General features: G+C 42.6%; 1 protein-coding gene across 1 annotated transcript in view; it reads left to right on the top strand.

The window, feature by feature from the left end:
* The first annotated feature begins 1,111 nt into the window (after nucleotides 1–1,111).
* Nucleotides 1,112–25,550, top strand: part of KDM7A (lysine demethylase 7A) — an 82,110-nt gene continuing 57,671 nt past the window's right edge. Inside the window, exon 1 of the mRNA XM_019452925.2 lies at nucleotides 1,112–1,423. Coding sequence (XP_019308470.2) covers nucleotides 1,230–1,423 — 194 coding nt within the window. The 5' untranslated portion in view covers nucleotides 1,112–1,229. The remainder of the gene's footprint in view (nucleotides 1,424–25,550) is intronic.

Here is a 25,550-nt window from a genome sequence, read left to right as displayed (position 1 = left end):
GGGCTGGCTGAGATGGGAGCCATAGGGCTTTCCCCATGATAGAAATTACTACGAAATTCAGCTACAAATATCTGATTCAATAATCCTTAACGTGCCTTCCAATTCGCGTAGTTATGATTCCAAAGCATTCTTTCTCTATTCAGTACTTGTTAGCTGTTTTTATTATCAATCTCACCTCTCATTCAAAAATATTTATTAATGGCCTGTTACGCGCCAGGTACCGTATTGTCTGTTTTTTTTTTTTGCAGTATTCCTTTCCCGAGGTGTCACTGTCATTTAGAATTTTATCCTTGTCTTCCGAACTTGGGACTCGAAAGCATTCGCATCTACGTCGTGTTATTTATAACACGCCAGAGTCCTTTCCAGTCCTTTCTCCACCCAGCACACTTCACGCTGGTCCCTCTCGGCTCGCTGACATTAATGAATTCCTCTTGAGAACCACCTCCTTCACCTATCAGCGGCTCCATCAACACTAATTCCCTAGCTGGTCGGTGGGAATTGGAGTGGGACGTTTTCGGGTCTGAGGAACTCCCCAGCACACTCGGGCACCTCGGCAGGGCTCGGCGTGCTGTTAAACCCTCGGCTCCGGCCCGCAAAGGTCGCAGGGAGGCTGCTAATTGCCTAAGGATTCTCCCCTCGTCGGGAGGTGGCCCTGGCGGGGCTCTAACTTCCTCGGTTTCCCTTCCCGGCGCACAGACGCAGCGTGTGCGGCTCTCCACTGCGCAGGAACTTCCCCGGCCTCAGCTCGCACTCAGAAACGCCGAAGCCGGCTTTCCGCACGCTCCCGCCGTCCTCCTCCTGTGGCCGCGCTCCCTGCGCCGCCGCGCGTGTCCTCAGGGAGCCTCTGCCTCCCTCCGCCTCCCCCGCCCCGAGTGCCCTTCAGCGGGCACCCCCCGCACCCCCCCTAGCGCCCCCGCCCGGCCGACGCGAGGGGAGCGGGGCGCGCGCGCCGGCGGCGGGACGACGTGCGCGAGACGCACGGCCCCGCGCGGAGCGCCGGAAGGAGCCGGGCCGGAGCCTCGCGCGTCGTGCGCGCGCCGCCGCCCGCCCCCAGGCTCCGGCAGCGACCTCGCGCGCGCGCACTGAGGCGCCGCCGCCGCCGCCGCCGCCGCCGCCGCAGCCGCCGCGGCTGCTGCTCCGGCTGCTGCAGGAGGCGGCGCTGGCTGGCGGCTGCGCTCGCTCCAGTCGGCGAGCGGAGCAGCGAGCGAGCGTGTGTGTGTTTTTTAAAGATGGCCGGAGCGGCGGCGGCGGTGGCCGCGGGAGCAGCAGCTGGAGCCGCCGCGGCAGCCGTGTCGGTGGCGGCTCCGGGCCGGGCCTCGGCGCCCCCGCCGCCCCCGCCGGTGTACTGTGTGTGCCGGCAGCCGTACGACGTGAACCGCTTCATGATCGAGTGCGATATCTGCAAGGACTGGTTCCACGGCAGGTAAATAAACCCCCTCCAGCCCCGCCGCCGCCGCCGCGGACGGCCACGGGCCAACCGCCGCCGCCGCCGCGCCGGCCGCCCGCGCCCCCCTCCGCCCGGCCGCGGCGCCGAGCGCCGAGGGGCCCCAGCTCCGAGCCCCCGGCCCGGGCAGCGGGGCGCGCGGGGCCCCGGGCTCGCCGGGCGCTGGGCGGGCTGAGGGGGGCCGGTGGGATCTCCCGGCCGGGAGAAGAGTCGCCACAACAAACGGGAACAAAGGGGGCCGGCCGAGAAGTTGGCAGGGGGAGACCGGGGCGAGGGGACGCGGCCGGGGCAGGCGCCGGCGGAGGCGGCGGGCGGAGCGCCGGCGGGGCCCGCCGCCCCTCGCGGCGCCCGCAGCCCGGCCGCCGCCCCGCCCGCCCGGGGCTCCGGCCCGGAGTCGCCGCCCGGCCGGCCGCCCTGCTCGGCTGGCCGCAGCGCCTTCCTTCCGGGCGGCGACCGGCTCGCCCCAGCTCAGGGTCTCCAGAATTTGCCCTCTTCCCCTCCCCCTCCGCGGTCCCCGTCGCGCCCCCTTCCCCGGTCTTTATCAAACTTCCTCGGCCGCGGGACACTGGGACGGGGGCGTCGGCAGCGCCAGCCCGGCGAGGCTCCGAGGAGTAAACAGAGCAACAGATGAGGCACTCTCGGGGACTTAAAAGATGCCAGTCGGAAGTTTGGGGCCGGGGGTCCCGGGCGGGGCGGCAGGTCGGCTCTGACCGTGCCCCCCACCCGCCGCCCCAGCACACCCGGTCCTGGCGGGGGTGGAGTGGTCAGCGGGGCCCGAACGACAGCCTCTGGTCCCCAACCCCCTGAGTCGCCCCCGCGCCGCAGCTCAAACTTTACAAAGAGTGAAATTTCCCGTCGCCCAAGGAGCCGGCGACACCCGGACGGCCGGGGGCTCGCATCCGGGGGGCCTGGTGCTGGCGAACTTTGGCCGGCCGGTGGGCACTTTGGGTCGGGTGGCGGGGGCGGCGAGCGTCGCCCTCTGCCTCCGCAGCCGCCTGCGTTTCGGGTTTGACGTTTGTGAGAGCTCGGGCCGCCTCCGCCGCCAAGCCGTCGACTCGTGTGTTTTGTAATCAAAGTGTGAGGCTAATAAAGGGCGGCGCCACAGCCTCTTGACTCCGGCGTGGGAGGGATTCGCAGGCATTTAAACAAAGAAACTAGTTGGGGTTGGGCTCCCAAAGTCCTTATTTGGGTGTTGTGGCAAAGCCTGCGGTCACCTTTAGGTGAAGCAGGTTACGCGAGCACCGTTTGGCGTTGTATCTTGGCGAGAGTACGCTCACGGCTAATAGCAGATATGGTGACTGTGATTGTAGGAAGTGTCCTTTGATTGACAGCAGGACATTTAAATACAGCCTCCGCTCCCCCTCCCCAATTTTACAGAAACACTGCACGACCAGGCCAGATGTCTTAGTCTCCCTCTACTGGCCCTGGGAGAGAAAACCGCTTCTGTTACAGCGTTCTTTTCAGTGTTTAGTGCTAGGTACAGTTAGTTTTACTTAATCTTCAAGTAGTTTTATTTAATCAGGTTGCACAATTCTGACAGCGACAACAATGACCACCACCCCCCCCCCCCCCGCCAAATTGTCACTGTAAAAGAAGGACAGCGTCCTAATTTTGTATATCAGGTAACCTTTCACAGTCTGGTCTATGCTAAGGGAATATTATTACAACTTTGGAACATGTAATTAAGAATAAATTATCCAGCGTTCTTTTTTATTATTCCAAAGCGATTTTTTTTCTGTATTTTGATTATATGTAAAGCCGAAATTTGAACATACCAAATTTTGCCAGTTCTATTTCTATATCCTCTGTTCCCATAACATATTCTAGGCAACCGGAGTAGATTATCCAAAAATCTAGGTTACATATAGAATAAAACCAGGATCCCTGGTGATTATGTAAATAGTTACTTTTTTCAAAAAACTATTTTAGCTGCATAAGAAATTTGTTCTATTGTGTGATGTAGAGATGTGATACATTAATAAATTTTAGACTAGAATTTTCTTAAATCTTAATTTAGGCAATTTAACACTATAGCCATGAAAAGCTGCAGGTAGGTTATGGAGAATTTTGTAACATTTAAGTATAAATTTGAAAACAGAAGTTTGAAGGGAAAATAAAGAGGGCATATATTGAAGGAGGGAGAGTGAGACCAAAACATAAATTTATCACATAAATTTGTGTGACTTCATATCTGTGGAAGTGACTCTGAAATGTTTTGTTTTGTTTTGTTTTTTGACCAGCAGTCCTTGAGAATTTTAATGTGGTTCAGATGTCACAAGTTAGAAAATTTAGTAATAACGCCCTGCCATGCAAAAGCAACATCTTCTTAGCAAGTTTCTTAATCAAGTATGGGTAATTTGAGCAACATTTGAGAAAATAATGTTTATTGTACCATAAAAATGAGTGGTGGTTTTCTTGAACACCTCAAAATATTCTTTATGTATTAATTATTAAACAAATATCATTTGCTGAAGTGAGAATTGGCCACTCAGATACTAAGGTATAGTTTTAATCTTCATGCTCCGCTTTCCTTTGGTTTCCAGGAGTGGTCTGTCTGCAGAGGAGGAGGGAGTGGGAGGGCTGATACAGAGAATTACCTTTACCAGGATAATTTCTTGATGATTTTATTTCTTTAAGTAGAAGAATTTTTTGAACTCAAGGGATCAGTGTTTTGGTATAAATTTGAGTTTACTCTATCTGGAGTTTCTGACATCTGGAAATCTGAAAAGTTTTTGCCCTCATTTAGCCTGACAGGGAAAGAGAGGCCCTTCCTTCATGCCATTTCAGCCAGGCTGCAGAGTGGGTGGAACCAGCTTCCTCCACGTTTGAAGCTGTTGAACTACCGTATCCTTGGTGTTCAGGAATTCTTTCACTCCTCCTCTGGCTAAGCCTTTTTTCTAAGTGGGCGGGGAAAAGAACACTTGCCAGGGTACAATGTGTAATTGATATCCTAAGGATGGTGAGCTGAAGAATTAACAGGATTTTCTTGTGAAGGTTCCTTCCAGCCTAGAGATGGAGTTCTTCCTCTCGGGAGTCCTTGGTGGAAGTAAGACAATGGAGATCTTTCCTGATAATGTCTCACCCCCTGATCTCTAGGCTCGAGGTCTTTCACATAGTACTCTCAATTTCATCCTATACAAAACTGCGTCACTGCCCTAATTAAATTGGATTATATCTTCTGTCTCCCCATAAGAGTGTAAACACCTTTGCTTACTAGTCCTTTTAGTGTTGTATTCTCTTTGATTGACAAAATCAATATGGAAAAAATGGGGAGTACAGAAAAATATCAAGAGTACGAAAGTACCCATGTCTTCCAGGGATTACCACTATTTTAACATTTAAGGGATATGCATAGATTTAAAAAACTGGAATTCATTTTATTCATTCCACTGTTAACTTTGCTAACATATGTTTTTTCCTGTGTCTGTGATGTTCTTTAAAAACAGTTTCAGTGGCTGCATAATGTTTAATTTCATAGAGGTACAGCATGTTTTCACATCATTCCCCTTTTAGTTTTTTACCTTATTTACTGCTACTACTTGCAATTCCTAGTGATGGATGGTTGACATCCTTCTAAACCATTGTGAGCATCTCTAATATGTCCATAGAATAAATCACATGCATTAATACATGCAAAACACTTAGAAGTCTGGCACTTGTAAGTATCCGATAAGAAATTTCCTTGAAGTAGAATTATTCGTCTCAGGGCACAGATATTTTCAAGCTTCTGGTGCCTGTTGCCACACTGTCCTCCAGAAAGGTTATTCCAGTTTACACTCTCACCAGCACTGCCCACTTCTAGTTCCCTGTGTCATCCGTAGTCTAAAGTATTATTAAACCCTTCCCCCAGAACCAGTCAAACATTTCGCCAGTCTGCAGATAATATTTCCACCAAAAGACATACCGAAGATTGTTTGCAGCTGTACTATTCATATTATCTCCAAACTGAAACAGCCTGAATGTCATCAACAGTGGATTTGATAAATTGTGGTATATTCATAAGAGAGAGTGCTACCCAATGATTAAAAAAGGAACGCACTATTGATGCATGCAATAACATGGGCAAATGTCACAGATATAAAGTTGAATGAAAGAAGCCAGGCACAAAAGCAACTACTGTTTGAACCTACTTATATGAAGTTCAAGTACAGGAGTAACTGGGTGAGAGAAGTCAGACTGGTGCTTACCTCTCTGGGGCTATTTACTGAGAGGAGACCCAACCAAGAGAGCTTCTGAAGTTCAGGAAATGTGTATCTTGATCTTGGGTGGTGGTTACATAAATGTACGCAGTTGTAAAAATTCACTGAGATGTATGTGCACTGGAGATCTTTCTTTTTAAGTTTACTTATTTTGAGAGAGAGAGAGAGGAAGGGAGAGAATATGAATGAATGAATATGAATATATACTGGGCAGGCTCCACATTGTCAAGGGCAGAGCCTGCCCAGTGTAGGGCTCGAATCCACCAACTAACTCGGAGATCATGACCTGAGCTGAAGTTGGATGCTTAACCGACTGAGCCCCTTGGGCTCCCCTAAATAATTGTCTTTTTTTTTTTTTTTTTTTTTTTTTTTTTTTTTTTTAAACACGAGAGAGAGAGAGAGAGTGCACATGCACATGAGTGAGGGGCAGAGGGAGAAAGAGACAGAATCTTAGACAGGCTCTGAGCTCAGCGTGGAGCCCAACTTAGGGCTCTATCCCATGACCCTGGGATCATGACCTGAGATGAAGTCAAGAATCAGCTGCTCAACCAACTGCACCACCCAGGCGCCCCCTGCACTGGAGATTTTTTAAAAACGATTTTATTGTTGAAGTGTACTTCAAAATTTAAAAAGTTAATAATTTGCCAATTTGGTAGCTGATGTATGGTATTTTGCGATTTTTTTTCTTGTCCCCGTCTTTAATGGGATTGCTGCCTGTGTTTTATTGTTAAGTATGATGTTGGCTTTGGCTCGGGGTTTGTGGTATGCGTGGTGCTGTTCTTGGTGCTAGGAGTATAGCAATGAAGAAGATGTTCCTTGCTGTCTTGTAACTTATATTCTAGTGGGGGAAGATAGATAAGTATATATTACAAAAGAAAAGGAAATTGACCTAGGAAAAAAGAAAGGCTGGGAAGTAGTATAAAAGGCCGCTTTTATATGGTGTGATTATGGAAGGCCTTGAGGAGACATTTGAACACAAGAATATTTTTTATTTTGCTCAGGTATATTTTGAATAGAGGAGTAAACGATTTGACTTAACCTTTAAAAGCTTCATTCTGGCTGCTATGTGGAGAATAGACAGAGAGGCAAAGGTGACAGGCAGACCAGGAAGACGGCTGTTGTAATCATCCAGGTGAGAGGACTTTAAAAGTTGGAATCAATTTTGGTAATTTTCAGATGTCATAAAAGAATGAATGAAAAGCTTCGTTTATGAGAAAAGAAAAATTTTATCTAGAATAGTGCTATTTGGTAGCAGTTTCTCAGGTCCTCACCTGAAGTCATCGGAGTCCTGGAATTCACTCAGACACTATTGAATGCTTTATACCAAGTGCTAGGCACTGTTGTGTTAGATGTATTAATTAGCTCATCTGTTTCTCATAGTCACCTTGCTGGATAAGGGTTATTGTTATCCTTATTTTACAGATGGGATCTGAGGGTTAGAGAGGTTACTAACTCTTCCAGCGTCCAAAGCTAGAAGGTCTTAGAGCTAGCATCTGAATTCAGGTGAGCTGACTCCTGAGCTCGCTCTCTTGACCAGTAGTGGGCGGTATTGGGTTTCTTCCCCCTTGTCTGTTTTTATCCTGGGATGGGGTGAGGGGGGGCATTGGTGGAATAGATGGAACAGTTTCCAGAGAGATACATCTATAAACATTGTACTTTTGTTTTTGTTCTTTATTAAGTTATTGTCTTTGGCATGAATATATTAAAAACGGTCATAACTGCTTTGGGAGTGGCACTTATAAAATATTTGAGAAGTTTTATAACTTTGTTTTCATGCTTGTTATAATGGATTTCTTATTTTTATTTACTTCTTTATTTCTTGTTACTTTATTACTTTTTACATTAGGGATAAAAATTATTTTTAAAATTTATTTTATATATCTTCTTAAAGGTGAAATTACTTCTAGTGTTACGACATAAACTTACCAGGTGAACGTGTATTTCCCTATAAGAAAATGAAAAGCCCATTTGAGGAACTTACCAATATCTTTTTTTTCCAAAGTTTTATTTATTTATTTTGAGAGAGAATGAGCATGCATGCGCATGAGTGTGTGTGTGGGGGGGGGGGGGTAGGGATAAAGGGAGGGAGAGAGAATCCCAAGTGGGCCCCAAGCTATCAGTGCAGTGCCTGACTCAGGGCTTGAAATCATGAACTGTGAGATCATGACCTGAGCTGATATCAAGAGTCAGATGCTTAACCAACTGAGCCACCCAGAAGCCCCCGCCGCCCCCCACCACCCCGCCACTTTCTTTTTGAGATGACAGTTTATCATAAGAAAATATATGAGCATTCTTTTCATGTGTTTGACTTATAAAAGTGAATATATGTGTACTTGATTTTGCTATTGAACAAAATCTGTTTTGATGTGGGAGTCATCTCAGGCTGCTTGGAGGCAGTGACATAGTTCTCTCATCAACTTTTTTTTTTTTCTTTTTTTTCTTTTTTAACTCTCAGTTTGGGGAAGATTTCTGCTTGGTATGCTCTCATATCCTGTGTTCTTAGGTATGAAATTGATTTTACTGAATATCCAAGGGGAAGAATGCCTTTATATTTGATCTGAAATGGGGATTTAAGAATAATGGAACAGGTGTAGAGGAATTTGATTATGAAGCAAGCTTTACTTGGTTTGAGCAATTCAAACCCCACAATAATTTGCACAGCTTTTGAACAGTTGACCAGTGTTGATCTTGCAGCTGCTACCAAGTTTCTGATTCTTTTTGGAAGTGACATTTTGTTACTATAGTGATTGTTTACTTTTCCATTAATATTATTAGTATTATACTTTTCCATTAATTATGGTGTGAATTAATAGAAACTTGGATGATTTTTGTGTGTGTTTCTGTGAGTCCTGGTTCCTTTTATTGGAGACTGGTTTTTAGAAAGGAAGGTCTGGCATTAGATGGGCTTTTTGCTTGTAGGCGTTCTCCATGACCAAGCTAGGAAATTTATTATGCATACACAACTGTATTTGTTTCTGTTCCATCTATCTGTATGTTTTAAAACCTACGAGTTTTCATAATCATAACTTTGATGCTAATTTAATACTACAGAGTTCAGTTTAGCCTTCTCCCTTTCCTTACTTTTAACTTTTTTGTCCAGCAGTGGGTTGGACACTCTAGCTCTTATTATCTCCAATATAGTTATGTTTTCTTCCATCCTAGTATATACATAAAGTAGTTCTAGAATTGCTAAACCACACTGTTGTCATAGATTTACTAACTAAATTATAGCATTTATTTGTGGTTCTTTTTGTTTTTAGCCTTATACCTACAATATCTTTAGCTTTATAATATCAAATATGTATCTATAATATCTAGCCTATACTTTCTAGCTATCTATAACATCTAGTCAAACACTGTTTTCCACACTTAGGTTCTGTTCTTTTATCCCCCAATTTAGTGTGTCATGTCATTTATTTGTAATACAGTTGGGTTTATATGTTACTATTTGTGTTGCATTTTGGTTTCCTCCCACATCCTGGTTGGTTTAATTGTTGGTTTATACTTTGAGTACGTAAAGTATTACCATGATTCTGAGAAGTCAGAGTTACGTGAAAAGGTGTACTCAGAAGGGTCACACCCTGTTCATCTCTCCAGTACCTTTGCATCTCTTTTCCAGCTACCTCTCTTTAGTTTCTGATTTATCCGTTGTGGAGTTTTTGTTTTCCCACAAAATGTGGGAAGATTAATGTGTATTTTCTTGTATCTATTTCCTTTACACACAGGGTGGCTTATGATGAGTACTCTTCTTTGTTTTTTTTTCACTTAAGAATACATACTGGAAATCATTCCATGTCCGTTCATAGAGCTCTTCCTTATTCTTTTTAACAGCTGTATAGTACTCCTTTGTGTGGATGTTCCCAGTTTTATTCATCCATTCTCTTGTATATGGGCAGTTAGATTGTTTATAGTATTTTGTGATTACAAATGGCTACCAAAAAAGTATAACCTTGTGCATATGTATTTTCATTTTGTTGGAGGTATATTCAGGTTAGATTAGCAGAAGTAGGTTTACTTGGTCAAAAGATAAGTGCATATATTGTTTGTTAAGATTACCAGATTTCCCTCCAGAATTGTTGCACCATTTTGCAGTTCCACCAGCAGGATATGAGAGTGCATCTTTCCCCATGTTCTTGCCATCAGAATGTTGTCATGTTTTTTAATCTTTGCCAATCTGATAGGTGAAAAATAGTATCTCTGTGTGTTTCCCTAATTATAAATGAGTTTAAACAACATTTCATATATTTGAGGGCATTTTCTTTTTTTGAAGATTGTTTATAACTTTTTCTGACTCTGTCAGGTTTTTGGAGCTCTTTACATTTTAGGAATGTTAGCCCTTTGTGGCATATGTAAATATTCCTTCCATGGTCATAGTTATTTTTATAATTTTGCCTGTGGTGATGTGTTTTTTTTTTGTTTTTTTGTTTTTTTGTTTTTTTATTTTTGGGACAGAGAGAGACAGAGCATGAACAGGGGAGGGGCAGAGAGAGAGGGAGACACAGAATCGGAAACAGGCTCCAGGCTCTGAGCCATCAGCCCAGAGCCCGATGCGGGGCTCGAACTCACAGACCGCGAGATCGTGACCTGGCTGAAGTCGGACGCTTAACCGACTGCGCCACCCAGGCGCCCCTGTGGTGATGTTTTTTATGCCATGCAAATGTACACACACACACACACACATATCACATATATAGTCTTATTTACCAGTCTTTTATTGGTTCTGGATTTTGAGTCATAATTAGCAAGCTTTTCTCTACCCCAAGGTTAAAAAGGATTTTAACGGTTTTCTTTGAGAACTTGTATGGTTCTTTGTTCTTTTACATTTATATCCCTAATACATTTGGAATTATTCTTGTATATGGTATGAAATAGGGATATAGTTTTATTTTTTTCTAAATAAATTTTCCTAACTGTCGCAGCACTATTTATTGAAAAGTTCTTATTTGCCCTGGTAATTTGACATGCTACCTTTATCAGATATTGAACTTCTGTATATATGTGAATCAGTTTCTCCCCTTTCTGTTATTTTCCACTGATCTGTTTATCTACTCTTATACCACTACCATACTTTTAAGTATGGCTTTTATTGTATGTTTTAAAGTCTGGTAACACCAGTCCCAGCCTTGCAGTTAGTTATTTTCAGTGTTTTTCTGGCTATTCTTGGGGGTGTATTTTTCCATATGAACTTCAGGAGCAACTTGTCTAATTTCATTAAAAGCTTGTTGATTATTTGAAAGCAAGAAACAGACTCTTAATTATAGAGAACAAACTGATGGTTACCGGAGGAGGGTGGATAGGTGAAATAGGTGATGGGGATTTAAGGAGTGCCCTTGTTGTGATGAGCATTGGGTGATGTATGGAGTTGTTGAATCACTACATTGTATACCTGAAACTACTATAACACTGTTATGTTAACTAATTGGAATTAAAATTAAAAGTTAAAAAAAAAAAGGCTTGTTGATATTTTACTGGTATTACATTGAATTTCTAAATTAGGGAGAATGGACATTGTAATCCCAAGAACAGGGATGTCTCTTTATTTAGGTCTACTTAATGTGACTATCAGATACGTTTAAATGGTTTTTTTTTTTTTTTCTGAAGATTTTGCAAGTTTATAAGTTTATTCCTATATATTGTTTTCTTTGTTACTGTTGTAAATGGGCTTTTCTCTATCATTTGCTTGCTAATTGGTTATTGGTTGTGTATATGAAGATTTGACTTTGGGAGTTACTTTTATTTCCAGCTATTTTACTAAAAGAATTGTTTGAGTTCGTTGTATTATCAGTTCACTGGAGGTCCCTATCATACCTATTCTGCCTCTAAATGAATTCTCTTATCTAATTGTACAGGCTTATCCCACTTGCAATATTAAATAGTGGTGGAGATAGTGGACATCCTTTCTTTGTTCTTGATTTTAGTGGAAAGGCCTCTGTTTCTTCATTAAATTAGATACTAGCTTTAGGCATAATTTATCCTATTAAGAGTCTCTTAGGTTTTTTTTTTTTAATGTTTTTATCGTGAATGAATATTGAATTTGTCAAAAGACTTCTTCAGCATCTATGAAGAGAACCGTATGCTTTCCCTCTTACATCTGTTAATATACACATATTTTTAAGTGTACCTTATCATTAGCTGGCTGGGAAGAATAGCCTTGTGGGAAAATATTCTTCACTACAGTGTTCACTAGTGGATATTTAAGTTGTATTCCTGTGATGCTTTGTACTTAAGTTTAAAAATATTATTCTTATGTGGGTCTTGAGAAACTTAACAGAAGACCATGGGGGAAGGGAAGGGGAAAAAATATAGTTACAAACAGAGAGAGAGGGAGGCAAACCACAAGAGACTCTTAAGTACAGAGAACAAACTGAGGGTGGAGGGGGGAGTGGGGAGAGGGAAAATGGGTGATGGGCATTGAGGAGGGCACTTGTTGGGATAAGCACTGGATGTTGTATGTAAGCCAATTTGACAATAAATTGTATTTAAAAAGAAAGATAAAAATATTATTCTTATCTAAATTTTAAAATACCACTGCCTTTGGTCATTTTTAGTATTAAACAAAATTGATGAATCGAAGCGACATAAAGGAACAGATATACACTGAGCAACTAAATGAATATAATAGGAATCTCTAAAGCATTATTAATGATTCAGGAATATCTCTAAAGCAGCATTTTCTAATCTGTGTTTTGTGAACCCCCGGGGTTTAAAGTATCCTGGGAGTTTCTTTTAATTTGTCTTGGAAAAAGAGGAATAGCGTGTGTGTGTGTGTGTGTGTGTGTGTGTGTGTGTGTTTAATGCATTAGTTTGAGTGCCTCTGAGTGACATTCATGGGATAGTTAGTGGAAACCAGTTGAATGTTACCAAGATTGAGTTACTGGGTTGGCTTGTCATTCAGCTGAGTGCTGCTAGTTACCATGATGGTCTTGACTTTAATTTTTGTTTTTTCTAGAGAAGATTTCAAACATACACAAAAGTAGACCGAATAATACAGTGTGCTCCCAGGTAACCATCACTATGCTTCAGTGATTATCAATTCATGACCAGTCTTGTTTCATTGAACTCTCCCTCTTCCCTTGCATTTTTTGTATTAAGATTTAAAAAAACTTTTAAGTAATCTCTCGCCCAAAACATGGGACTTGAACTTACAACCCCGAGATCAAGAATTGCATGCTCTACTGAACCAGCTAGGCGCCCCTGCATTTAGTTATTTTGAAGCAAATTCATGACAAATCATTTGTGAATATTTTAGCATGTGTATCTGTAAGATAAGGCATCTTATAGAAAAATACCGTATCACAACTAAAAATAATTGACAATTCCTTAATTTCATGAAATAGTCATTGTTCAAATTTTCACTTGTCTCAAAAATGTCATTAACTTTTTTTTTTTTTACTGTTTGTTTGAATCAGGATCCAAATATAGTCCACAAGTCTTTTAATCTGTAGCAGTAGTTCTCAACTGGATAGGTTTTGTCCCCCACCAGAAGATACTTGGGAATATCTAGAAACACTTTTGGTGGCACCGGGGTTTGGGGCCGGTGGATGGAGAGGGGGGATTGCTGCTGGAGTCGAGTAGGTAGAGGGCAGGGATGCTGTTAAACATCCGTGCACAGCACGGCCCCCACGAGAAAGAATTACCCATCCCTAAGTGTCACTAGTGCTGCTTTTGGAAAACCCTCATCTACAGATTTTCCTCATGTCTCTTATTTTCCCCTTGCAATTTGTTTTTGGTCAGCAGTGCTCTTTTATCCTGCAAAGTTTTCCACTTTCTGGATTTTGCTTATTACATCCCTGCTGCATCTTTTAACATATTCTTCTCTTTCCTGTAAATTGGTAGTTGGATCTAGAGAAGCTTGATCAGATTCAGTTTTTTCCCTTCAAGAATATTTTATAGGGGTGCCTGGGTGGCTCAGTCCGTTAAGTGTCCAACTCCAGTTCGGCTCAGGTCATGATCTCGTGGTTCATGAGTTCAAGCCCTGCATTGGGCTCTGTCCTGACAGTGCGGAGCCTGCTTGGGATTCTCTCTCTGTCTCTCCCTCTGCCTGTCTCTCTTTCAAAATAAATAAATAAATAAATTTAAAGAATATTTTATAAGTGGGAGGTATAGTCTTCCATCAGGAAGCATAAAATGTTTGATTTCTCTTTTTGTCATGTTTACTGCCATTGACCAATGTCAGTATCCATTCATTTATTTATGAGTGGTTCCAAAATGATGATAATTTACTTACATAATTCTTTTTTATTTACTAGTTAGAATACTTCCATAAAGAGAAGATTTTTCTTTTTTTTTTTTTTAATTTTTTTTTTTAAACGTTTATTTATTTTTGAGACAGAGAGAGACAGAGCATGAACGGGGGAGGGTCAGAGAGAGGGAGACACAGAATCTGAAACAGGCTCCAGGCTCTGAGCTGTCAGCACAGAGCCCGACGCGGGGCTTGAACTCACGGACCGCGAGATCATGACCTGAGCCAAAGTCGGCGGCTTAACCGACTGAGCCACCCAGGCTCCCCAAGAGAAGATTTTTCTTTATCTACCCCTTTGGTTACCTAGTGGTATAGTTTGTGTAGGAGAGGCGGAATTAACTGTTTCTTTCCCTTTATCACTAGTTTTGGAATTAATCGGCTTATTAGCATTCTTTATTGATTATTCGTTAAAGAATTATTTTAATGTATAACATTTATCAGCTTTAAGCGATATAGGGAGGTAAAAAGATGAATACAAGAAAGGGTTCATATCTCCTTTGACCACATACCCTGTAATTAAAAAAAACAAAACCAAAAAAATCTAGTGAGAAATTCAAGCAATATAGAAAGATGAGAAAATGAGAAGTGAAAATCTCTTGTCTCCTTCCTACAGTCCACTTCTCCAGCAGTAAACAACATTGACAGTTTTGAGTTACCATCCAAGAAGGCGGACGTCATACAGTACAGATGATTCTATACTGTGCTCTTTTTTTTTTTTTAATGTTTATTTATTTTTGAGAGAGGGAGAGTGAGAGAGTGTGAGACACAGAATCTGAAGCAGGCTCCAGGCTGTCAGCACAGAGCCTGATGTGGGGCTTGAACTTACGAACGGTGAGATCATGACCTGAGCCGAAGTTGGATGCTTAACCAACTGAGCCACCCAGGTGCCCCTGTACTGGCTCTTTTTCATTTATTAAAATATCCTGGAGGTTGAGGAGAGCTTTTTGTAACAGCATAACAGGTATTTCATTCTTCTTTAAATGGCTGCATAGAATTCCATTCTGTGAATTTCCCATAATTAACCTGGTTCTCTGATGATGGATTCTTCATCTGGTTTCTCTGTTTCTTTTCTTTCTTTTCTTCTTAGTACCTAACTGTGCTGTAGTATATGTTATTTTTGTATGTTTATCTTTATTCTTGACAAGCATTTGGGTAGCCTTAAGATAAGTTCCTAGTGTTACACATTTTGAAATTTTTTTTATCTGTAGCCATATTTTATTTAAAAAAATTTTTTTTAAGTTTATTTATTTAGAGAGAGAGAGAAAGAGAACGAGCTGGGGAAGGGCAGAGAAAGAGGGGGACAGAGGATCCAAAGCGGACTCTGCTCTGACAGCAGAGAGCCCTATGTAGGGCTCGAACCCACAAAATAACGGGACTGTGACCTGAGCCGAAGTCAGATGCTTAACTGCCTGAGCCAGCTGGGCGCCCGTGTAGTCATATTTTAAAATTTATGTTCTAAGGGGAATGTTGAGCACAACCAGGAAGCAGAAGGAACACTGATACTAAAATATAAGTTTGGTGAGCTTAACCCTACTAACTATGCAAATTTAACATACTAATTTACCAAGGCAGTAAGTTGCATTCATCAGCTAATTCTAATAAATCAAAATCAATATTAGAGAACATACAACGACATATCCAAATTGTATTGCATGATGGGGAGGGGGAATAAAACATTTTCAGAATGTTTTGTGAAGAAGTGCAGAACTTCTCTTCCTTTGTAATTTAGAAGTATAGTTTTCCTTGAGCTCAAAACACAGGCATTTCAAATATCTAATATTGATTCCCATTTATCAGTTAGCAATCATAACAGCCTGACATCATGTGCAGTAAATTATGACCTTGTTCAAGCTGGGAGAACCTATACCATTGTAGATAATTTGGTGGTTTTTTTTCTTTTTTTAATTTTTGTTCATGTTTGTTTATTTTGAGAGAGAGAGAGAGAGAGAGAGAGAGCGAGCATGAGCAGGGGAGGGGCAGAAAGAGAGGATCCTAAGCAGGCTCCATGCTGTCAGTGCTTAGCCCGTCATGGGGTTCCATCCCGTGAACTGTGAGATCATGACCTGAGCAGAGTCAAAGGCTTAACCAACTGAGCCACCCAAGTGCTCCAATTTGGTGTTTTTGTTTTTGTTTTTTTTTTTTTATGTGCACAAGCTGTTGTCAGATAAGCAGTCACTATTTGACAAAGAAATTGGGATAATGTCCACTGTGGTCCTTTTGATTTATATAGTGTTTTATGGATACTTTAGTATTAACAAATATAAAAAAGAAAATTAAATGGTCCTGGGGATCTGCTTGGAGGTCCTGGAGATATTCTTACTGCTCAGGAACTCCACAGACTATTTAAAAAACAATAGCAAAAAAACAAAAAACAAAAAAAACCCCAACAACTCCACATGAACAAAAGTCAGAACCGAGTGAGTTTGGATAGCGTCCTAATTTAGTAAGTGACAAAGTGTGGGACAAGGCACCCTGGAAGCAGAGGCTTTCTGGCCAGTTCCCATCAATGACGTCAGAAACTTTCTGTGGCCTTCTGGGGAGGCCACATCAGAGCCTTCTCCCCCCAGAAACTGCTTTGTGGGTTCATGGGTTTTTCCTCTTCTCTGTGAGCTCCCACACTGCCTCACCTATCACATCACACACACTATATTGGAGACATGTGGTCAGTCCTTTTTACTTCATTGCTTTCTGAAGGAATTGTGGGGTATAAATAGTTTCATCTGCAGATTAGAGGAATTTGAGTCTTTTTACTTAATTTAACTTGTCACAGATATGACTCATATTTCTCTCTTAGAGTCTTCCCTATTTCAGTACTTTTTTAAGGCTGATTTTTTGTGTGCCTGGTTCTTTGAGTCACTTTCTTTTTTTTGCTAGGCTGTCCTTATTTTCTGTATATCAAAGGATCAGATCCCATGGTTACTGGGAGAGCAGAGTCTCTTCTGTTTGACTCAGGGAATTCTTTCCCCAAACCTGCTTTTCCAACCATCCAAATGCCAGGTAGCCTGTGCTGGCCTCCGCTCCCGAATTTTCTTGTTCTTGCCTCTCCCTTTGTGGGCATCCAGCCTGTGGTGGGAGAGACCGGATCCCCTGATGTGAAATTCTTTTCGGTGTCCTCATTCCTTGAACCCCTTGTTCTAATTGTTCATCCACAGCCTTTCACACACATCTTTTTCTCAGAATCACCTTGTTGGGGCTGCTCGTCTCTTCGGGAGTGTTACCTGACCCAGGCAGCTTCTCTTACTTCCTGCCAGTCGCAGAGTGCTTGTTTCCAGCCTTAGTCCTGGCCCCAGGCCTGCTGCATGGTTCTTTCACCAGCTCCATGCTTGGAGAAGTTCTTTTGTTTCTCTGGACACAACAGAGGAAGACGATGGCACGGCTTTTTAGGACTTTAAGGTCAAGTGGCGTTAGGATATGGGTGACTTTTCTTCCCTTTCTGTCTCTTCCTCTCCACCACATCAGTGAGTTTTCGTCTTTTTTTTTTTTTTTTTTTTTTTGAGTTTTCGTCTTATTGATCACCATCACGGTTTCTGCTGTATCTGTGTACTGCAGTATTTATTTAACATTTTTCTTTAAAACAGCTTTAAATGGATTTTGGCTTTTTAAATTTAATTTCGTCCTGAACAAAGGTGTCTGTTAAATCGCATGTTTGCAGTACTCACTACATATTTGAATTTTTGTGAGAAAAGATGTATGTATTGAGATAAAGACTCTTTATCACAGAAAATGTGTATGTGTAAGATTGACAGAAGGGTGGTGGTGATTGATGACAGGGTAATTACAGACACGGGGAAAGAATACACATTTCCTAAATTTTTTTAAATGTTTATAGAGAGAGAGCATGAGCGGGACAGGGGCAGAGAGAGAGACACACACACACAGAATCCAAAGCAGGATCCAGGCTCTGAGCTGTCAACACAGACCCAGAAGTGGGGCTTGAATCTATGAACTCTGGAATCGTGACCTGAGCTGAAGTTGGACGCTTAACCGACCGAGCCACCCAGGTGGCCCCAAGAATACACATTTCTTTAAGGGAAGTAAAGGATAGAAGAAGAACTTAACCAAATGAGAATGGCTTCATACAGCAGGAGGCCCCGCGGCAGGACAAGCCGTCCTGGCCTTCAGTTCTCGTGAATGTGTCCTGTTGCCGATGTAACGCCATCTGGGAACTGGATCCCATCAGGTTGTCCAGCCTTTCTAACGATGGTGGTGGTGCTGGGTGGGGTTCTATGGATTCCTCCCTGATTTAGCGGTGGCCTTGCCTGCCCAGCGAGTAAGAGTAACTGCTCTGAACCACAGCATATCCCTTAGCATTGAGAGCAAGACAGGGTGACTTGAAGATCAGCTGCTCAGATGTACCATCTTCCTAGGAGGCTCTCAAGCCACTTGATGCAGGTTTGCGTAACTACACTTTGGTAGACCCTGAGCTGGGTCAGTATAGAGTCACTGGAAGCTGTCTGCATACCCACTGGAAAGAAGGGATCTTTAAATGAGGACATGTAGCATATCTGTTTTGTCAGAACAACATGTATTCTTGAAATAAATGACATTTTTTCCTCTGTAGTGCTTTTTATTCTAGTCATTGTTTTTGAAGGGTCAGTGCGATACATCTTGTATTCAGTCATTTGTATGTGAGCCACAGTTGCCGAAGTTTGCTGTAGTATGGAGAGATCTCTTTTCAGATTTAGGAAATTTCTGGAAATGTAACTTTCCAGGAAGAAAAGGAAACTGCCAAAGTTATTGGGAATTATCTTTAGGTATATTAGATCCTATCCGTTGTCATCTGTTCAGGGACCTGGCTTCAATAATTGTACCCCTTACCCCATATTGTTTTTTCTCATTAGCAAGTAGTATATAACCTTCATTTTTTAAAAATGAAGAAAACATCCTTAACCTGACACTCCCCCTTCGTCTGCAGCCCCCATTTCTTTACTCCCTTTACAGCAAATTCATCAAAAGAAGTGTACATGTTCACTGTTTCCAATTTTGTTTTTGTTCTTTTTCTCCATTTCTTCTTTGCTACTTAAGGTCCCATTCTCTCTGAACCCAATCGGGCTTTCATCTTTACCACTCTGTGCCAATGGTCTTGTCAAAGTTGCTGGTGAGCTTCCCCTTCTGTGGCTTCCAGGGAATCCTTGTGCTGGGTTTTCTCCAGCAAGTCCTTCTTATCTTCCTGATCTTTTAACACTGGAGGATCCCAGGGTTTAGTCCTCAGTAGCTCTCTTTTTCTAGCATTTATCTCATCCGTGACTTCAGCTTTCATCCGTATGTGGATGATTCCTAAATTTTTATCTCCTTCAGAGACCTCTCCCCTGAGCTCTAGTCTTGAATATGTAGTTGCCAACTTTATGTCTCTACTCGGATGATTGTAGTAGTAGTCATCCCGCCCTCTAGTGTGTCCACAGTTGAACCCAGAGCTCCCTTCCCAGTCAGCCCTCTCCTCCTCCTGCTGCCTTCCCGGCCTCTGTCAATGGCAACACTCCTTCAGGGTGTTCAGGCCAGAATCGTTGGAGTCATCCTTATTTCTTCTCTTAGACTGTGTTTTAAATTCTCCAGCAGAACGCTGTTGGCTTACCTTCATGGTCTCATCCCTTCACATCGCTCCCCTTACATAAATTGAGGTTATTGCAGTAGCTTTCTAACTGGTCCCCTTCCTTCTGCTGCCATGGGAACCAGAGTGACACTTTTAAAATATAAGTCAGGTCTTGTGACTCTTCTGCTTGGAACTCTCCAGAGAGTCCCATCTCCCCCAGAGTAAAAGCCTTCTGTGCCTCTAAGAACACCATGTCCTCCACTGCTCCTGGCCAACAGCGTCCCTGCTTTCTTGTTTCTTACACAGGCCGACTTGCCTCAGGGCCCTTGCATTTGCTTTTACTTCAACTCAGAGCATTCTTTCCTCACATACCCCGGGGTCTGTTCCACACTTCCTCTAGGTTTTTTCTCATTGTCATCTTTTCAGCAAGGCCTTCCCTAACTGTGGTAGTATAAGATAGAAAATCCCTTACCCTCTGGCACATTTTTTTCCTCTGCAGCACTTGACATCAGACATATACTGTATGGCTGCTTGTTTGTTTTTCTGTCTCCCCAAATAAAATGTAAGCTTCAGGAGTGTAGACACTTGATTTTCTTGATTTTTATCATTGTTACATTTCAGGTGTCCTGATAGTGCTTTGAATGAGTGAATGGCTGAGTCATAGAAGCCATTCTGGGTTCACTCTACGGTATGGAGTTTATCCCTTGATGAAGGAAAGAAGATGTCAAGTGTGTCTTTTACCCACGTACGGTGTTACGGCTGCTAAACTAACAAACCGGTGTTACCGCCTGCACCTCCACCTGCTTGTATTTCTTTTTCTTGCTCTCACCTCCCGTGCTGGACATTGCCCTCGAGGGGTCTCTTTGTGACTTAATCTCTTCTATCTAATCCCAGCTTCCTTTGTTTTCTTTTCTCATTCCTTGAGCCACCCCTCTCCCTAACCCCTTCTGTATGCTCCTTTTTCATCCCCCTTGTTCCCCCCTCCCCACGTAATTTAGTGTAGCACTTTCCTCTTAAACAAAAGTCTCTGGAAATTCCCTAGTCATCACCATGATTTCTTCTTTAATTTAAAAACAGTTCCTGGGGTGGGGTGCCTGGGTGGCTCAGTAGGTTAAGTATCCGGCTTCGGCACAGGTCATGATCTCACGGTTTGTGGGTTCGAGCCCCGTGTCAGGCTCTTTGCTGACAGCTTGGAGCCTGGAGCCTGAGGCTTCAGATTCTGTGTCTCCCTCTCTCTCTCTGCCCTTTCCCTGTTCATACTCTGTCTCCCTCTCTTTCTGCCCCTCCCCTGCTCACACTCTGTCTCTCTCTCAAACATTAAAAAAAATAAAAAAATAAAATACAATAAAAATAGTTCCTGAAATGGTACTTTTTTCTGTGGAACCTCTCTTAGGATAGCTAAGATATTTTAATCCCTTTTGTCTAAAAGATTGCCCTCTTTCCATCTGCTCCATGTTTCGTTCTTCTACATAATGGTCCAGTCTCATAAGAGATTCAGGGTAGCTGAGCCCAGAGCTGAGACTGCCCTCAGTGGTGGAACAAAATTTGTCTTGAAAATTCATCAACTTTATGTATGTCTCTGGAGCTGATATATAATATGCTGCTAGGAATGATTATTTTCCCCTCCGGAGAGCTGCCGAGGTCCAGTGATGGTTCTTCCCCTCCTACACAAATCAGTTGTGAATTTCTTCATCAAGTTGGACAAATTTTCTTTAATTTTTGTTCAGAAATATTACTTATTAATATTACTTAATATTACATATTAGTATATTGCATATTACTTAAGTAATTAATATTAGTTATTAGTATTACACATTAGTGTCTTTTACTTAATTTATACCTAGTTACTTATGATAACTTTATTATATTCTACATGTATACTTGTTCAGCATTTGTCCCCGAGAAAATGGAGGAATAATAGGGAGAAGGGGGAAGAACTCCATGAGTATTGAGATGAGCATACACGTACCAAGAATGAACAAGTAGGTGCGCACACTAGTGTGACTAGACTGGAATTTTGCATATGTAGCAGGCTCTGTAGGAGCACTACCCTTGTTTCCCCTGGCTCTCTGTGTTTCAGTCTATTTCTATTTGTCTTTATCTCCCTTTTTTTTTCTTAATTTTTTAAGTTTATTTCTTTTGGGACAGAGAGAGAGACAGCGCGCGCGCGAGAGCGCACCGGCGAGAGAGCGAATCCCAAGCAGGCTCCACACTGGTGGAGCCCTACACCGGGCTCAGACTCACAAACCATGAGATCATGGCCTGAGCTGAAATCAGGAGTCAGATGCTTAACCGACTGAGCCACCCAGGCGCCCCTCTGTCTTTATCTCTTGAAGACTTCTTGCTGAAAGCACTTGAGACTTGGCCCGAGGACTTTCTCCAGCTGTAGGAGCTCAGCACCTTGCATTTGAAATAGGCTGGAAATGCTGGGAAGTTAATGCCCGGAGGATAGCCGTCACCATTGTCTGTTGGGAGACTGGATAAATAACCTTGCTTTCTCTTCCTTTGGATGGGACCATGTCCCTACTACACAGTCTTCCAGCTGTCCCGAAAGGGGTGAATGCTCATTAGGGTTTGCACTGTGGCTTCTTCCTGTCCCACTTTTACACTCCTCTGCTAGTGCTGCCTGCGATCACTGCCATGTGAACATCTGCATTCAGGTTTGTGTATCAGGATCTGCTCTTGGGAGACTCCCACCCAAAGCCGTAGAAAATTATTAATGAGAAGAAGGGTCATAAATGAGAGATACTGGGTTTGAAAGTAGAGTTTGGATTCCCTTTATTAAATAGTAAATAACAGGGGCGCCTGGGTGACTCAGTCGGTTAAGCATCCAACTTCGACTCAGGTCATGATCTCACAGTTCATGAGTTGGAGCCCCGCACCGGGCTCTGTGCTGACAGCTCAGAGCCTGGAGCTTGCTTTGGATTCTGTGCCCCCCTCTCTTTCTGCCCCTCCCCTGCTCATTCTTTGTCTCTCAAAAATAAATAAACATTGAAGAAAAATTTATAAAAGATAAATAGTAACGGATTTTTTACCTGATGGTCATATTTGTGTATTAATGCCTGTATAATAAGTGTGCTTTCATTTACTTGTATCTGTGTGCAGATGCACTGGGAAAGTTACCTGCAAAGTACAACATGAAAGCCACTTACTTACCTCATTGAATAGTTTTCTGGTCCTGCTACCTTAAAAAGATGTCTTGTGTGATAAGATTTGACTTTGAAGTTGTTTGCTACTGTTTTAATTTATTTCTCCCTTTCTTTATCCTTTCTGAATCCCTTTTTCAAAATGCTAGAAATATTCTGTAGTGGTAAGTAACCTTTGGCATGGGTCCAGTTGCAATCAAGTGTTAACATTTCACAGATTAATTACCATATAAAAACTAGCAGCCATTTTGCTATCTTTGAGGAATGATGTGGTCTACTGGAATAAAATTTCCCTATAATTGAAGATTCTCCTTGTGAAATGTAGTTGAATGTCCTCAGAAAAGTTGCTCTGGAGATAAAATTCCTCATATGTCAATTATTTTTAGAAGGATTTTGGTGGGCATATTATGCTCTACTAGAGAATACTGCACTGTTGAATTTTGATGACTAAGCATCACGGACCTTGGTTTGCTGTGCCGCATGGGCTGCTGGCGTGTGTTGGACCGTTTGTGCACTAAATTGCCTCAGACCGGTGGTATTTATTGGTAGTGTTTCATCTCCTAACTTGCTATACTTTCCTGCTAGCTCTTACATTCTGCTCCTGTTTTACCGTGTTTTCTTAACTGGAGAGAAATGTAAGATTTCAAGTGGAATCAGACAACGGGTCTTCTTAAATTGCCCACTCTGTCATTGTGCTACACTTGTGACAGGATGAGCCCGGCCAGGAATGGAATCAAGCTGTGCCGAGGGATTTGGCACTTACCGTTTCAATAGGTCTGGCAGGAAAGGTTAGAATTTGTAAAGTGTGCTCGTGACGCTGGATAGTAGCTTGGAATGCAGAAGCTCTGCCTGGTGAATGAGGGTAGTGCTGGCTCACAGGAAGTCTGACCCAGAGGACACGCAGATGGCTGGGGTGGCGATAGGCTGTATCTTGCCTCTGAGGCAGTCTTATTTGACCATGGAATCGTTTTGTGAGGAACCTTACCTCCTGTGGGACGGTTAAGACATGCTCTTTTGGAGACTGCTGTATGTGCAGTCTTCACTTAGCAAGGTTCTGATAACGCACAGATTTCAGTTACCACGTGAAGGAGAACTGTTATTTTACCTCCCCGGTATGCTGACACCTGTCTTCGGGCTTGTCACCACATGGGTGCAAGAGAGCTGGCGAAGGTCTTCTTAAGAGCATCCAAAGCAGGAGGGAAGGAAGGGGTCAAAAGCAGTCTTTCTGTCACGTGGCCTTCTCTTTTATGAAGGGAGAAAAACCTGTCCCTGAAGTGCTCTACCATACCTGCCTCTCCATCTTACCATCGTCTTGACGAACAACTGTGAATAAGGTACTGCCCTGGCCTCCCTGCCAGGATTTTACATCCGCAGTTCCTCAGATACCATTGCTGAGGATTGCGCTGAGCTGGCTGCAGAAGAACCACCTGGGGAACTTGTTAACAATAAAGGTTATTGGGCCCCACCCGTTAACTTTTCCCTGTAGATCTAAGGTGGGGCTCAAGAATATGTTTTTCGTTTTAAAAATAAGCAATGCGCGGGCGCCTGGGTAGCTTAGTCGGTGAAGCATCCAACTCATGTCATGATCTCGCAGTTTGAGCCCCGCATCAGGCTCTGTGCTGAGAGCTCAGAGCTTGGAGCCTGCTTCAGATTGTGTCTCTCTCTCTCTCTCTCTCTCTCTCTCTCTCTCTGCCCCACCTCTGTCTCTCAAAAATGGATAAAAACGTTAAAGAATTAAAAATAAGCAATGCACGGCACAAAAGATTTAGAAAGTTATATGGTAAAAAGCAATTCTCTCTTTCCATTCTGCATCCATTCTGATTTCTTTCCCAGAGGCAATCACTTGTACCAACTTTTTGCATATTGTTACAGACTTATACTCTGCACGCATTTGCAAACATGCATGTGTGGTTGGTTGGCCGGGTGGGGGCATATTATACAAATCTGCACCTGGCTTTTGTTTCTTTCCAGCATATCTTAAAGATCTTTTTCTCCGTCTCTCCCCACAGAGCTGCCTCATTCTTTTGAAAGGCTGCCTCCTAGCAGCTTATAAAAACCCTACTGGGGATTCTATTGTACAGCCAGGTTTGGGAGCTACAGATAGTCTGAATGTTAAAGGAGGTTAGGAAAAGTTTTCTTGAGATGTTAATGCTTTAAATCTTGCATTCCACAGCAAGGGACTAGACTCAGCAAACATTTTGTGTACTTCTAGATTCAGGTTGCTTTAGAACAAGTTTTTACATAATGTTTACTTGATATGGTTATTAGGTAAAATTTGTCAGTCAAAAATATACTAAGGCAGTAGTATTATATGTATTATATATATAATATATATATAATATATAAGGCATTATAATATGTATATAAAATATATAAGGCATTATATACTGATACGCATACTGATAACATACTTTTAAATTCCTTCCTTTATTAACTTAAGAAAATTGCCAAGCAAACCTTTATGAAATTGCTAATGTTTATCCTTTATTGACATGGCAAGTTTTTTTCTCCCCCCTGAATAATTTACAAAGTTCTTACATGTTCACATCATATTTGCTTTGGGATGGCGTTTATTCGCTGTTTCACTGGTTACAAATAGAAGTGCAGTATAGTCTAGCTCCATGAAATAGCAGATCCTCAAATAGCGGATCCGCTGGGCGTTGTCTGCATTATAGCTTCCCTTAGTCTCTGCAGACATACCTTATACAGAGCCAGACAGGCAGAAAGTAGTTCGCCAAAGAGAAGCAAGACTATTAGCCCAAGAGGTCGAATGGCTAGTGGAATGACCACAGGCTGGTGAAAGGCAAATATGTTTCGCTGTTTGGGTATTTCGGAAATCTTAAACACCTTTTCTTTCTTTAGAACATTCTAATAGAAATTATTACCTTCGTGAGAGAACAGTTTATTTGTAAAGATCCATTTCACCCATTTACCATTTACATTGCCTGCTCGGTACTTAGATGTCAGGCAGTGACAGGCAGAAGGAACA

The sequence above is a fragment of the Panthera pardus genome, unplaced genomic scaffold, assembly GCF_024362965.1.
Source record: "Panthera pardus isolate Hobbes unplaced genomic scaffold, ASM2436296v1 HiC_scaffold_8, whole genome shotgun sequence".
Taxonomy (NCBI): Eukaryota; Metazoa; Chordata; class Mammalia; order Carnivora; family Felidae; genus Panthera; species Panthera pardus.
Note: the sequence above shows the minus strand (reverse complement) of the source record. Positions and strands in the feature narration are given on the sequence as shown.